The following is a 17,145-nucleotide window of genomic DNA, read 5'->3' on the forward strand; positions in this document are numbered from 1 at the left end:
TGAAGCCTACCAACCACAGCACTTTTACTGTTTGCAGCATCTTTCTTTGCTCCTGCCCCTGGTGGTCTCCTCCTCCTGGTGACTCCTTCCCCAGTTCTCTCCCTTACTCTTTGGAACCTCTCCCTGTCCCATCTCCTTGGCTTCCCTCTTTGGAATCTCTTCCTATCCAGGACTCCGCTATGGCACCCTGCTCCTGGGCCCTGTGGTCCGGGTTTTTATATTTTACTTTTATCACAAGCGCATTGGGCCCTTGAACTTGGCCCAAAGAATGCTAAATGCCAGATTGGACATGTGCCAGCCACTCCAAATCTCAATGAAGAAGCTCCTGGGTCACGACTCATAGTTCCCAACTTCTACATAACAACAAAGTAAATCGGGATTCTTAACAAGGCTCATTACCCAATTGGGTAATGCTTGACTGTCAGCCAAACAGCTGTTTTTTTTCTGCCATTTTCGATATCTTTATATCCTCGAATAGAAACGTTCAAAGAAAATGACAAGAAAATATTTTTTAATGTTCCCATGATTTTTCTCCAGGGTTCCACAGAGCCGTGTCCTGCAGATTGATCTTCAATTCCTGGACACTCCAGGCCAATCCTGGAGGTTTGGCAACTCTATCTGCACCCCCATCCCCAACACACAAGCCATAAATCAGCATGTAGGAACTTGGCCACAATCAATCTGGCATTGTCATTCAACCACCATCAGTCACTGTGCCACTTATCACCCACCCAGGATACATTATTCTGCTGGAAGGGTGAAGCTTTGTTGCTTGTTGGCCTCAGAATCTAACTGCTATTCAATAAATAGTGAGGCCTGAGTTTAAATGATGTTCAGGCTACAAGTCACAAACCTGGCTTTATTCATCTCGTGTAATTTCTGAACAGTGAAGCGAAGAATGAGAAATAGGCTGGTGTTAAAAGACACAGCTGGAGATTGCTGAGGCTATTGGAGGAAGGGCATGGATCTTAAAATTAATTTGCTGGGGCTTGAGAAGTCAGTGAAAGTGAACCGTAATGAATGATTGAGGGTCAAGAGGCCAAGAAAGACCATAACAGAAATACAGCTTTGATGTGATTAAAGCCTTGCATTGCTTTATTAGGTTGGAGAATAGAAGCCAGAAAACAATAATGTTTGAGAGTTGAAAATAGTCCTATCAGTCATATTTGAGAAATAAAATATAGACCAGGGTTGTACAACATGGTGTTTCACCATCTTGGAGCTTAGTCCAAGGCTGGAGCCGATGAGGTTGGTTTTTTTCCCCCACAGAGGATGGGTTTAATATGGCCCACATTTAGTTGGAGGATGGTCTGGTTCATCAAGGTCACAATGTCAGATAGTAATCAGAAACAATGGCAACAGCCCTGATGTTAAAAAAATGTAGCGTACCATCAAAACCCAAGTCATAAAATATGCAACAATTACTCTATTGACAAATGCTGTTAATACTGGAGACTTACAATGTCTTTTAACTTAACATTTTTAATAATGGCTGACTAAATAATATGCATCATTAATGACTAAATACAGGTTAATTTGAACAAGTTGTGATATGATTGTTCTTATTGTGCCTCCAGTTGGTGTTTCTGCTCTTTGGCATGCCTTTTGCATGGGCCATGAGAAGTTTCAGTGGAACGTTGCTATAGAACAATGATCAATATGGTTACACAATCCTGCTATTGGAACAGGATATCTAGCAGTGCCCTGATTGAACCAGGGAGGACAAAGTGGCACAAGTTCCACTTAACAATTGCAGAACTGAATTTAGGAATTCTTTCTTTTCATAAAGAAAACAGGATTTAAAAACCCCAGAGTCATTTAAAAATCAAATGCTTTGTTGGGAGGACTATAGGCCCATTATGAATAAGCAGGCTAATATGGGCTTTCATATTTGCATTTACCACAAAAAAGAATTCAGAATTGAGCTGGCATTTTTAAAGAAATAAGGAAAATTTGAATTTTTCCCCATTTTAGTAGATATGGATATGATAAAAATGTAAGAAAATACATAATTTCATTGTGAAAATTGATGCTAAAAGATAGAAAGGTGCTACTAATAGTAAATGGGAAAACACATTTTATCAGACCACAACCAAGACTACAAATGACAAGGCAATGGTAATATATAAATGTATAATTTGAGGGGATTCGTGAAAATCTGAGGATAGAGTAAAGAAGGAAAAACTGTGCTCTGCAGAATGGATTGATAAGAGAGAATACAGATTTAAGGTGACTGGCAAATAAACCAGAGGCAAGATGAGCACCATTTATTTTTAAACATAAAGAGTTGCGATTTGGAACACCTAGTCTAAAAAGGTGGTGAAAATCGATTTGTTGCATTATGATTGGTACTCAAAGATGAAATTGGATGCTACCAAAGATTTTAACATTTTATTAGACCACAACTTAGACTATAAAGAATAAGACAGATTTATTGAACAGGTGAAAGAAAGTTAAAAAAAAGAACAGTATCCAGTGCACGCGCTATTGTAGGATGAAACAGCAGGTTTAACAGACGCTAACCTAATCCAACCATAGAATGTCAATTAACCTTTCCATTTTACTGTCGTCCTAATCTACTTTGTTTTAAAAAAAAACATTTTCCAGATTTAATGGCTACAAACACCACAAATCATTAGTATGGCTTAAGGACTCTTATGCTTCTAAAGTCAGTATTATTCATGGACAGTAAAAAAATTAAATTATATTTAAGATGAGTCCGAATTACGTAAACAGCAATGAGTTTAAATATGGAGATAAAATGGCATTGTTGCTATACGGTGAACACTCAATATTTTATTTATTTTCTCATCAAAACAAATAGAAGCACTAAATATTTGAAATTGATAACAATAACAGCAACAATTCAGTCTCTTAAAATATAAAAATATTTCAAGGCAACTGCCAGTTACTTCCACTTGCTGATAGAAGCTACGATTTGCGAAGTGTTTATCATAGGAATATTAACCACCAAACCTGTCATTTTACATTAAAAATGCACTAAACCAAGTAAATCGGAAGCCAAATTGGGTTTAACCACGTGTTAGCACATGAATGTCGTGCGGCAAACGGATTAAATAACAGGTCCTCCCTCTTCATTCCTCCTTCAATGTGATTCCAAATCATAGGCACGTATATTTGGAGATTCATCACCAGAGCCTCTGAGGGAGGAAAACTTAGTCAAAATTAGTGTGGTACACCATCACATCTGGTAAATGGGCAGCCTCAAGAACAACAAAAAAGAAAGTCTTTAAAAGCAATCACCTGTCATGACACAGTAACCTAAAGAATCAGGAGGAAATAACAAGGTTAAGACAGGGCACCAACAAAAATTGGGTCCCTAGGTTTGTAATGCACCCAGTGTGCATTCTGCACCATTAGGTTTGTATCACCAAGTATAAAAGGTTTCTTTTCAGGATGGTTATCTCCCCTCTTATCTCTCTTTTGCAGCATTTTGATTAGCCTACAAATCAAGCAAATTTTAATATTCTATTCCCCTTCTTCCACACTTCTCCTCAAGGAAATGAACGTGTGTGCAAGTAAACCCGAATACATTTTTATAGGTAGACACAAAATTACTTCATCAAGCCAGGACTTAGCTACATGGCTGGGGGTTATGCTCTAAATCGGATAGTTTTTTTTCTAAAAAAAAAGGTCGTTTTATTTTTCATTAAGAACACTAACAGAAATTTTACACAAGTGAATCACAGTAAGTTTTAGTATATTTTCAGGTGCATGGTTTTATACGTTTTTCATTCTAGCTATAGCCTAAATGTGTAACTTCAAAACTACATACTAGAATCTTAAACTCTGCCTCCATCTTCGCTGTTTTATATCGTTATTAAAAAATGGAGAGGAGAGAGAAAAGAAACTGGCAAGTAACTAATTCTGAAGTGCATCTTTCAGTTGCTGATCTAGAATATAATTTGCTGAAAACGTATTCAAATTCCTAGAATAAGACTTTGATAAACTGAAAACAAATTGCCTCAAGTTCCATTAGGGTGAATAACAGAGATTGTAACCATAGTACAGTATAGAGAAAAAATTTTAGTCATCATAAATTCGCTTAGTAATCTTAGGCATGGTTAGGAATGGTTACTGAAAAAAAGCCTGAGACGCAGCCTTAGCATTTTTACAGGGTATTTCTGTAAAATTTTCAATCTTGCAATATCTATAATGCAATCAATAGAAACAGACACTCTGAAGTGTATGATCTTCCATGGACAACAACGAACAATTGATTCAGTTAACATACATTTGATGCAGTTCATTTTTAAATAAAAGACTGGCACATAATTTGAGTTAATGGGAATGAAACAAATGTAGATGTTGAAGTTCTTGATTGACATATCCAATATCACAGCAAGCAAAGCAGAACTTCCATGTACCTTTTCTGGTTAATGATATAAATGGGTGCCTTACACATTCATAGAGCTGCATGCATTTAAAAATTACTGTATTAAAGGTACAACATTCCAGTGTGTTTCTGGGGGCGGTAATTAGGCATAAATGGGTTATTAGGAGGGGGTTAAAAAGTGTGGTCAAAAAAATGGGTTTTAAATTAGGCCTTAAAAGTGATGGAGAGAGGCAAAGACGAAATTTAAAATGACAGTTAAAAGAGGAAATACCAGAGTAACAATTAGCTTCACCACTCCTGGTTATGGAAGGGAAAACTGTCCTGATCTCACAATGGAAATATCCTTGGATGTCTGTGGAGGAAAACAGACCACCAAGGCACACAACCAGATCTTCCAGTTTTTGGATTAACCCAATAAAATATATCAACTCAAAATCTTATCCATGATTCTCCAGTTTGGTTTTCCTCAAATCTCCGCTTCCTGGCTTTCTTTCGTCTAACGTTTCATCCACTGGTTTTACAATGTGAGGATTTTACTTTGCTTTGGCTCTATATATTTTTTTCTTCAAAATACAAAAGTAAAGCACTGGTATAATACAAAATTTGGTGCAAACAGAAAAATGTTAAAATCTGGAGTATTTGAAATTATATACATGAATAATGATTGAAGTGAATAATTATGGAATTATTCCCCAACCTGCAGTCCACACCTTCAGAGATTAAAGGAAGGCTTAAATTGTTTTACTGGGAAGATGATGCAAGGTATTTATGTTTAAAGAAAATGGCAGCAACCTGTGTTAACAGTGGAGATTGAGAGTCCCCAATATCCCAGAAAAGGGTCAAGAATGTTGTGTTTAAAACTGTCCATTTAGTTTCAAGGTGAAAGTCATCTCAAGGATAGCTAATCAGCATTTCTACCTAGATACAGAAGGCCCACATGAGTCACACTGCCATGGGGAAGAATGCAGAGTATTCATTTAAAGATCAGGTTGCAGGCTTTCCGAGAATATCACCAAATATTAGTATTTGGAGTCTGCCTAGATGCAGGAGAGGGGGAGCAGATAGAGGGCCATAAAGTCTCTATGGTTCACCACGCAGGAATAAAGGTGGAAGTTCACACTTGGATTGAAATTTTTTGGAACTAAAACAAGGATTGAAATTTGTTGGAACTAAAACAAGGCTGAAGTGTCATCTCGCTTGGGCTAGTGGGAGATTCTCTGGGAAGAAACCTCACTGCGAAAGAGCGTCGAAGATTGCAAATTACGAGGCTGAGAGAGAAAAAAAGAACAGGAATAAAACCCTTGGGAGCCAAGAATCACTTTGGATTGATTCTGGGAAGATTGAACATCTAAGTAAAAGAACAGTGCAAAGTATACCTATGAACTGTGGTTTCTCGGTTGGGCTAAAAATAAGGGGGGAGGAATTCTGTTCTGTGGTAAAGTCTAAGTTTATTGTCAATAGCGCTTTTAGTCTGTTGTTACAGTAAACATCTTAAAATGTGAAATCTTGACGTATCATTCTTTCAGCTATTAACTGGAAGTTCTAATTTTTTTTTAAGTTATTGGTCTCAACAGGGATCATAACTGTCCACAGGGTCAACCTTGAGCACATAAATGGCCAAGAGTTTGCTGAAAATAGCAATGTGAATGACATTATGCAATTACCAATGTGCAAATGGGTCAGCAACTTGTGGTGGGGAAGAGTTCCCCATCTGTGGAGAGTCATACGGACAGATTCATAGACGCGAAGCATTCTCTCTCCACAGATGCTGCAAGACCTGCTGAGTTTTTCCAGCATTTTCTGGTTTATTTCAGATTTCCAGCATCCACAGTATTTTCCTCTTATCTTACTGTTAGCCTCATCTTTATTTCTACTAAAATCGTGTCCAAGATTTTATTATATCTCTGATATCTACCATATAAAGTTTTCAGTGTCAGATTATAAGGATATAGAAGTAATGGAAAAAGTTGCAAAGAAGATGTACTAATATATTGTCATGATAAAGCAGTTAGGGAATGAAGGGAGAGATTTCATAAGTTGCCCCCCACCCACCTCAGAGTTGAGAAAATTAAGAGGCGATCGGATTGACAAGATTAAGGATTAGAAGGTAATGACTGTTTCTACTGCCTGAAAAGACAGCAAAAAAGGCACATATTTAAAATAATAATAAATGGGCAGTTAGAATGTGGAATTTTTAGCCACAACCTATTGTTGAAGCAAGTTCATAAAAATTTTCTTTTACAAATTAATTATTTGCTTGAAAAAGGAGGCTTAACAACAGGGATGTGGAGCAAGCAGAAGTACAATTAGATTAGGTACTTCATGTGGCGAAAGACATTGGCATAAACTTAATAGGTGAATTGGTTGGTTTCTGTGCTGTACTCAGTACTCATCTAGAATTTCCAACAGTTTTAAAACCACTGTCCTTTGTAAAATGTCAAGCGCATGCAGGTGACAGATGGGAGTTAACAATCATGGCTTAGGCAAACTTTGCCCACCAATTATAGTTTATTCCCTAAAAATATATAGTCTAATAGAGGGAAAATATCTCGCATCCCTCAAAATAACAGGCTTGCTGGATACCAAAAAAATACTGTATTCCTGGCAGAACTAGAGATCAATTAGCTAAGCAACTCTCAATTAAATGCCAAGAGCTGTGGTCTAAGGAATGCCTAGAGCAAAGTACTAGAACAGAAAGAAAATTGCAAAGGGGAACCTTCCATTACTATCTATATAAGGCCATTTTAAGAGGTTTCAGTGAATACAGCATACCTATCTAAAATGGAATTTTAGACACATTTCTAAAGTTAGACAATAAATGAAATCTTAGCTCCAGATGAAATGGTGGAATCAGTCAAAATTATCCAGACCATTGTGTACTGAACCAGGCGACATATCAAGTGTTGTGATACAGCATCGAATACCAACTTGTACGCTCCATCAAAAATGTAAAACAAGCCACTATTACCCCAGAAAATATAATCACAGCAGAGAGAATATTTATCAACATCTGTTATCAAAAAGATAACTTTTAAAAATAGAATATTTTTCAAGCAAACTATTGAAAGTATTTGGTTTGATTCTAATATTGACTGTATTCCGACAGGGCTTTCTAATGGGTCCACATCCCATTTAATTTTGTCACTTGTATTTAGCTACAGTTGAAGAAAATAAAGTTCATGAACATGTTTATAATATTGGATTTTAAGCATTAGCAGTCAACCATGCATAGTTTACAGTGAATCAAATTCCAAAGGTGGCAGGTATATAACCTGAGAGCAGCAGAGCTAATTTTAAATGTTTAGATATTAGTGTTTTTTCCCCCCTTTTTTAGACAAGAGGTAGGGGACAAAGCAGCACAGTATAAAAAAGTGTTTTTCAGGAATATAACATTGCCAGAAAAATAATATACCCTGTATTCTCTTTTGCTCAATACCTCAAAGAAAAATATTCTAAAATAATACTGGCAACCTTCCATAATATTTCCTGTTTTTACCTCTTTTCTCACACTCATCTATAATCGTAGAGTTAACTTGTGCACTAAATAGGTAGGTCGTGAAAAATAGGATGGTAAAATGAACCATTATTGCCTGGATATATAACAAGAAAAATGCAAATTTTGGTGCAATCAAGTCATTACGCCAGCATTTTAACATTGCAGTGATAGAGTACTGGAAAGAACATTCAGTAAAATGGTTTTGTTTTAGTACAAGGTGGAGTCCATTAACAAAGTATTATGGTCATGCTGACAAAGCTCCTATTCATTTCTGATCAATTTAAACAACAAATACACCTCACCAATTACCAGATAATAAGAGTTAAAAGCTGAAACTAACAGGGTTCTGCTACAGAATTCCAAGATATATTATGGAGCAGTGCCGTTGAAACATGTGGAACCTCTACAAATAATTAACACTATTCTAAGCCCTCTGTCCTAATGCCTCCTATGCAAAGGAAAACTGTGTAAATTTTTTTTTACATTATAGGAACAGAAGTAACATTTGACAATCAACCGATAAACTATAGAATTTTGATAATCTCAGGGACTGCCCTGTGATCACTTGAACTCCAGTCTGAAAACCTATGTCTGGTCATGAAAGGCATCATATAAATTCAAGTTCTTTAGTTTATGTTTGTTATGATCCAAGAACCAGGTCATAGATTGTGTGCATTGCACCCATGGGTATGTCCACAGTGTATAAACTGAAAAAAGGTTTATTAAGTGGCACAGATCAAATGAGACTACCTAAACTCAACTTTCAAATAAATAAGGTTACATCTTGTAGCTTCTAAAAAAAAAAATTCTAAAAATTCCAAGATATATCTTCTCTTTATTAATCACTTTAATGAAGCTTAAGATTCAATAATGGTATCAGCCTTTGTTCAGGAGGTAGCATTTGCACCTCACCAAGTCAGAAGGTTGAGAGTTCCTTCAGTAAAGACTTACATACAAATCTAGGCTGACACTCAAGTACAGTACTACTGTACTGTTGGAGGTGCCATCTTTCAGATGAGGCATGAAGCCAAGGCCCCATGAACCCTCTCCAGTAGATGCAAAAGGTCTGTCAGCATCATTTGAAGAGCAGGGTAGTTCTTCCTAATATCCTGGCCATTATTTATCCCCCAACTATGTTTACTCTAAGTTGCGCAACTGATTTACCTCACGTGCATAGCTGCACAAAACAAATTAGAGGCTGCACATTTAAACAGATTGCCCACACTACAAAAAAAGGGTACATTGCCCTCAATCAACATTGTTAACAGATTACCTGGTAATTTATCACATTAATGTTTGTGGGATCTTGCTGTGCACAAATTGTTTGCTGCATTTCCCTACATTACAACAGTCACTATACTTCAAAAGTGCCTAATTGGCTGTAAGGAGCTTTGAGATGTCCAGAGGTTGTGAAAAGCACTATGTAAATGCAATTCTTTCAATGCATAAATTATGGCATTATCCATTTCTCCAACTAGTTTTTAAGTGGGTTAACAAGAGTTCTACAGAAACAGATTATAGATTTATACAGAAAAGGCTTCAAACTGGGAATATTAGATTATGAGGCTGCAGAAATTATCATTGGTCAATGCTTAAATCCAAACAAGTTTAAAAAGAAAACACTACAAATTAAGTGGTGCATCATGCTACATAGTGGTACAGTTTAGCTATTTCACAGAAAAACAGTAACTGCAATACAAAGTATTTTATTCAATGGTTTACGTACCTCAATTTAATGAATTACTCAGAATTTTAACTGCAAACTCTAATGAATTGAAATGGAAAATGTTTCCCAGTTAGTATCAAAGGGTCATGAACCTAGTGAAGACTTTAAAAATTGAGTTTTTATGAAGGTATTCACCAAATACAATATTGGGGGTCGCATTTGAATGGTTAGCAACTATCCCACCGAACATATGGTCACCTCTGTTATACAACACATACCCTTTAGGACTTTAAAACATACAATAGAATTCAATTTTAAATGGTGGCACAGCCAATCAAAGCTAGATAAACAAGTTACAAGACCAAAAAAAAGGTAAAATAACATTCCCTTTGCCAATTCTAATGAATCACCAAAAGTAAACGGGTGGACATAAACCAAAAGCAGAACTTTCTAACTTAATTTAGTTGGGGGGAAAAGAGAAAAGTCGACCAATTACAAAAATAGTGTCAGCACAGTACATTTAAAAAAAAATAGATGCTTTTATGATTTGTAGCCTTTGACATGCACCCCTGCCAATCAATGCTGGTTATAAATTACATTGCAATTTCCATTCAAGGCATCAGAGTTGTACTGCTAATATACCAGTAACTCCCATTTTGTGGTCTTCTCTTTCTACCACCCAGCTGACCCCACTCCAACCCAAAGGATGACTTGATGCCACTGAGACCAGGAGTGGAGGGGCAAGGAATAAAGTAATTGTTCATCAAAACATTTCCTTCAAACATTCATCTTTCAAAGTCTGATCCTCAGCCTCCAAAATCAAACTGAGGTTAATCCTTCTTTTCCAAGTCTATACACTTTTCTTGCTGCATCATACAGCGGCGTACAATGCTGTCGAAGCTTCCCAAGTAAAACAGAGCAATTGTGCGGAAAAGGCCCATGGTAACAATCTAGAAAAAAAACATCCATCATTAAGTCAATGCTGAAAGAAACAGAATGGTTGATTAAAATTTTACATGGTAATACGAGAAGAGTTCAATTTCCTCCCCTCAAATAGAGTCAAGACTGAAGTTAAATGACACTGAATAGCCCATAGCATTATCTGTGCATTTATTTGACTATCAGTGCTCTTCAATTGCTTACTAAAAGACTCTGCTCCCCAGAAAGAATATTAATCCAAACATTCAAAGTTATTCAAACTAGAGAAGAAAAGAATGTAAAAGGGATACATTACCACCTAAATTAGCCAAGGTTAATTTTCCAGCATACAGATTAAGAACTGGAATTAGATTCAAGTTGGTGATTAAGTGAAGCAGAACAATGCTATGACAGATGCTCAATGAGTATTTCTCAAAACTGAGATCGATAGATTTTTGGACACCAAGAGAATCAAGGGATATGGAGTTAGGTTAGAAAAGTGGAATTGATATAGAAGTTTAACCACAATCTTACTGAATGGCAGAGCAGGTGCGTATGGTCTATTCCTGCTATTGCTTAGGTCTTTGTGTTATAATTGGATCACATGGCAGTTGCACCCAAGACATGGACATCAACATTGTGAAGATGGTGGAGGCAGCGCAGCAGTTGGTGCAGAAAGTAGTGACCGGCAGCCCCAAGCTCACCCTGGCTGCTACTAATTACTCTAAGCCACGTATGGCTACGTTCTGTCAGCTCAGATGAAGCTGACTCCTCCAACTACTGGAGAAATTCCAGTGGCTGTTGAAAACGTCAAGGCTCTTGTGGCATCCTTTAAGGCTGGGAGTTACAAACAAATAACTGTAAAGGATGCTCTGAGGAGCACACTTGTGGCCACAGAAAATGTGATGTGGTTTTACATTGGCAAGGTCATTGGCCGAAGAAGCCTGATTTGATACAATGGCTGAACTCTACCCTATGTTGGACCAACATTCCATTGTAAATGAATGAATAATATTTCAAATTAAATAAAGCCATTATTAGGACTAAAAAAAACATCAGTAGCCAGTTCACTTACCCCTCCCACTGGGGAAGTATCTGGAAGGAGCACTAAATTAAGTTCAAGACACACCCCTCACCACCACCAATGGGAAGAACCATTGCAAAAATGCCTACATGATAATGGTACATATAAATACTGCTATGGGGGAACAAGTTGCTTGGAATTAATATAAACTTTGTCCAGGAAGTTTACTTTCAATGCAGGAGACTGAAGTTTTGGTATTCATGGTAATTGAGGTACAACAAATGATGATATTTGTAGTTTATGGGAATACTGCATTGTGCATATTTGGATTTACAGCAGCTCAGGCACCAAGTTAAACTTGATGTCAATTAGTGCCTGGTGGCTCTTCCAGGTTGTCATGTGCTTTGGCAGGGACATCTTCTGACTCAATCTCGAGGTCACTGAGTGTAGCCAGACCTCATCATTCACTGTCTCTACAATAACAAAACTGTGCAACAGGAATCATCTTTGAAACCTTGGCAATTCTATATACGCCCACAAAATCATAGGCTCCATAATTACACTAGTGGCAATGTTTCACTAAATTGCTTTCTACTTCTGTTAATGGACATCTGAAGGGATCACTAATATTTGGGGTCATTGGCCTCGTAGTCATCATCTGACAACGTCTTCAAACGATATAGACATGGTGGTTTGCCTCAAAATGAATGCATCCTGATTCCAGCCGAGGAAACAGATATCTACTTACATGCTAGTTCACAAAGATGATTAAAAAAAGTCACTTTAAAACATTTTGATCCATGACTGCCCTTACAATCTTCCTGTACCACTTTAAAATGGCTTCAAATGTGCTGCCATCAGTTGCTCACCCTTCTTTCAAAAATAAAGCAGATTACCATAAACAATAACATATCTTCAACAGAGACAAAGGGATGGTAGTTGAGGAACATGGTGAGTGGAGGACATTTAAATTTAAATGCGTTTTAAAATTTGTTCACATGGTGTGGGCGTCACTGACTAGGCCAGCATTTATTGCCCATCCCTAATTGCAATTAAGTGGCATTGAGCCATTTTCTTGAACCGCTGCAGTCCATGTGGTGTAGGTATACCCATAGTGTTGACAGGAAGGGAGTTCCAGGATTTTGACCCAATAACACTGAAAGAACGGCGATATAGTTCCAAGTCAGGATGTTCTTTGGCTGAGAGGGGAACTTGCAAGTGGTGCCGTTCCCATGCATCTGCTACCCTTGTCCTTCTAGGTGGTAGAAGTCACAGGTGTGCAAGGTGCTGTCAAAGGAGCCATGGTGAGTTGCAGTAGTGCATCATGTAGATGCTACATACTGCTGCCACTTTGCGTCAGTAGTGGAGGGAGTGAATGTTTAAGGTGGTGGATGGGGTGTCAATCAGGTGGGCTACTTAGTTCTGCATTGTATTGAGCTTCAAGTGTTGTTGGAGCTGCACTCATCCAGGGAAGTGGACAGTATACCATCACACTCCTGACTTGTGCCTTGTAGATGGTGCACAGGTTTTAGGGAGTCAAGAGGAGAGTTAGTCGCTGCAGAATTCCCAGCCTCTGAACTGTTCTTGTAGCCAGTGTTTATATGGCTGGTCCGGTAAAGTTTCTGATCAATGGTAACCCTCAGGATGTTGATAGTGGGGCTTTCAGCAATGGTAATGCCACTGAATGTCATGGGAAAATAGTTAGATTTTTTCTTATTGGAGATGGTCATTGCCTGGCGCTTATGTGGCAAGTAAAATTTGTGCCACACATCAGCCCAAGCTTGAATGTTGCCCAGGTCTTGCTGCATATGGACAAGGACTGCTTCTTTATCCGAGTCATTGTGAATGGTACTGAGCATTATGGAATCATCAGCGACCATCCCCACTTTTGACCTTATGATGGAAGGAAGGTCATTGATGAAGCAGTTGAAGATGGTTGGGTCTAAGACACTACCCTTAGGGGCTCCTGCAACGATGTCCAGGGACTCAGATGATTGACCGCAAAACCACAACCATCCTCCTTTATGCTAGGCATGACTCCAACCAGTGGAGAGCTTTCCGCCTGATTCCCATCGACTCCAGTTATGCTACAGCTCCTCGATGCCACATTCAGTCAAATGCAACCTGATTAAGGTCAGTCACTCTCACTTCACCTCGAGCTCAGCTCCTTTATCCATATTTGGACCAAGACTGTAATGAGGTCATGAGCCGTGTGCCCCTGGCAAAACTCAAACTGAGCAAGTGAACAGGTTATTGCTGTGTAAGTGCCGCTTGATTGCAGTCGACAACCCCTTCTATCACCCTTGTGGATGATCGAGAATAGAGCAATGGGGAGGTAATTGGCCGGGTTGGATTTGTAGGGACAGGGCACACCTGGACAGATACCAACGTTGTAGCTTGGTTAGGGTCTCAACTAGTTCTGGAGCTTAAGTCTTCAGTACTATTGCTGGAATGTTGTCAGGGCCCACAGCCATTGCAGTATCCAGCGCCTTCAGCCATTTCTTGATATCATTTGGAGTGCATCGAATTGGTTGAGGACTGACATGCAATGCTGGGGACCCCAGGAGGAGGCAGAGATGGATCATCCACTCATTACTTCTGGCTGAAGATGGTTGCAAATGCTTCAGATTTGTTTTTTTTGCAATGATGGGCTCTCCCATCATTGAGGATGGGAATGTTTGTGGAGCCTCCTCCACCAGTTCATTGATAAACTGTCCATCACCATTCCCGATAGGATGTGGCAGGCCTGCAGAGTTTAGAACCAATCCGTTGGTTGTGGGATAGCTTGGCTCTATCACATGTTGCTTCCGTGTTTGGCCTGCAAGTTGCCATGTATTGTAGCTTCACCAGGTTGACACTTTATTTTTTAGGTATCCCTGGTGCTGCTCCTGGCATGCCCTCATGCACTCTTCATTGAACCAGGGTTGATCCCCCAGCTTTACTGTAATGGTAGAGTGGGGTATGCACCAGGCCATGAGGTTATAGATTGTGGTTGAATACAATTCTGCTGATGGCCCACAGCGCCTCATGGATGTTCAGTTTTGAGTTGCTAGATCTGTTCAAAGCACGGTGGTAGTGTCACACAACATGGAGGGTATCTTAGTTTTGAAGACTGGGCTTTGTCTCCGTAAGGACTGTGCAGTGGTCATTCCTATCAATACTGTCATGGGCAGATGCTCCTGCGACAGGTAGATTGGTGAGAACGTGGTCAAGTGGTTATTTCCCCCTCTTGTTGGTTCCCTACCTGCCGAAGACCCAGTCTAGCAGCTACGTCCTTCAGGACATCGCCAGCTTGGTAAGTAGTGATGCTACTAAGCCACTCTTGGTAATGACATTGAAGTCCCCCACTCAGAGTACCTTTGTGTCCTAGCCACCCTTAGCACTTCTTCAAAGTGGTGTTCAACATGGAGTACTGATTCATTAGTGAGGGGGTGTGGGATGGGGGCACGGTCGTGGTAGGTGGTAATCAGCAGGAGCTGTCCTTGTCCATGTTTGACCTGATGTCATGAGAGTTTATGGGGTCTGGAGTCAATGTTGAGGACTCCTAGGGTAACTCCCTCCTGATTGTATACTACTGTGCCACCACCTCTGGTAGGTCTGAACATCATAGCCAGGGATATAGTGGTGATATCTGGGACATTTGCCTATAAGTATGACTCGATGAGTATGTTGCTTGCCTAGTCTGTGGGACAGATCTCCCAATTTGGGCACAAGCCCCCAATGTCAGCAAGGATAACTTTGCAGGGTCAATAGGGCTGGGCTTGCTACTGCTGCTTCCAGTGCCTAGGTTGATGCCAGGTGGGCCACCCTGTTTCATTTCTTTTTGACTCTGTAGTGGTTTGATACAACCGAGTGGCCATTTCAGAGGGCATTTAAAAGTTAACCACATTGCTGTGGGCCTACTGGACTAGGTAAAGATGGCAATAGTGAATCAGATGGGTATAAATGACACATTACTGAGACTAGCTTTTAATTCCAGATATATCAATTGAATGTGAATTCCACCAGCTGCCACGGTGCTATTTAAGCCTGTATCCTGTCTTTTAGTCTGGGCCTCTGGGTTACTAGTCCCGTGACATTACCACTATGTCACCGCCTCCCCCTGTTGTATAACGTTGTTACTTTCTTCCCCAAGATAATAGAGTCTAATAACTCAGGTGGAAGAAGCTCAAACATGAAACACCTACCTGCAGCTGGGATAGATCTCCCAAACTGTTGATAGATCTAAACAACAATAATTAGTATAAGTGCCACAAGCTCTTGATCTAGATTTTAACATTAGCCTAATAAATCAAAGACAACTTTGTAGAATTACTTTTATATCACTTGAGCTTTCTGCCAGCCAGATGGTAATTAGTGATTGTAATCGCTCTACAAATTTCAGTTACTAGACTACGTTTCAACTCATCATAGGAGCTCATTTGGGACCTTCATTGTAGGAATAGGATTCTAATTCTGAGCAGTAGCCTCAAAACACCTCTTCAACTTGATAAATAGCTGCAGTTAGAGACATAATGGACCAAGTTTGGCTGTAAACAGGGCTATTAGCCAATGTTCCACAAATAGAAGTCTACATAGAAGAGAATACTGCCCATGGTACTTTTTTCTGTCAAGGTAAGGGTCCACAGATCAACTTCTAATATATTACTGCAGTGGTCTCATTCATATGGTAAGCCTAGACAAAGAATATGGAGAGGTTTTCTGCCAGAGAGTCCAAACCTGTCTTCACACAATGCACACTTCCAGAAAAGATTGGCGGATAGTAATCACGAGTAGGAACACAGCTTGTTTTTCCTTTACTAATCCAAGGGCAGCAAGACCAATTGCAGCAGACTACCCATCACCCCACCCATACTTAACAAAGTACTGAATTAATACTTGGGATTTTGTTACCCAAGGTGGAGTCTCCAAAGCAGATCCTCAAACTCTGGTCATACTTGACAAAATGAATCCAAAGCAATGACCAAAAGATTGAATAGGTTTCAGCCATGGCTAAGGGAGTTAGTTCTGGTCTCTGCTACCAAAATCCAAGATTCCCTCAAGTTTTGAAACATGAAGCACAAGGTCACTTGGATTTCAAAACAATGATTATGAAGTCTCCCTTATTGCAGAAATTTGCATCCCCATTAGCTCCCAGATGCAGAAAACAAGAACTCAAGTAATCTCTTACAAGTCAGAACCTACACAAAAACTTGTTCCACATGGGATTGAAATCAACTGTGCTGCAAGTGCATTTGAGAGAATTTCCTAAAACAACATGGCATGGAATCAATCAAGGATGAGGCTATTTAGATTTTGTGTAATGTGATAGGATGAATCAGTAAACACACAGCCAACATCCTATGAGGTAGTGTGATAATAGTGTGATAAATTTCAAGTTTAAGTGTGATACATTTATTGTCTTAAACGTAAGTGAAGCTAATTACATAGGTATGAGGGGTGTATTCGTTAAAGTTGACTGAGAAAATAGATTTGAAGAAATGATAGTAGATCAAGGGAAAAATATTGAAAGAAATAATTCAAAGTTCTTAATGAAAATACATTAAGAAACAAAAACTTAATGAGAAAAATTCATCATGGTTGACAAAAGAAGTTGGATGGTATTAGATTAAAAGATGAGACTTATAATGTGCAAAGAATAGTGTAGTAAGCCTGAGCACTGCAAGCTTTCTAGAAACCAGCAA

General features: G+C 39.0%; 1 protein-coding gene across 2 annotated transcripts in view; it reads right to left on the bottom strand.

Moving 5' to 3' along the window:
* Nucleotides 1–2,416: 2,416 nt before the first annotated feature.
* The window catches only part of kdsr (3-ketodihydrosphingosine reductase), a 49,964-nt gene continuing 35,235 nt past the window's right edge, over nucleotides 2,417–17,145 (bottom strand). Inside the window, exon 10 of one of the 2 annotated variants that reach the window (XM_041183285.1) lies at nucleotides 2,417–10,469. In XM_041183285.1, the coding sequence (XP_041039219.1) occupies nucleotides 10,350–10,469 (120 nt within the window). In that variant the 3' untranslated portion in view covers nucleotides 2,417–10,349. The remainder of the gene's footprint in view (nucleotides 10,470–17,145) is intronic. The other variant, XR_005942550.1, reaches the window with a different exon arrangement.

Source organism: Carcharodon carcharias, chromosome 3 (assembly GCF_017639515.1).
Source record: "Carcharodon carcharias isolate sCarCar2 chromosome 3, sCarCar2.pri, whole genome shotgun sequence".
Taxonomy (NCBI): Eukaryota; Metazoa; Chordata; class Chondrichthyes; order Lamniformes; family Lamnidae; genus Carcharodon; species Carcharodon carcharias.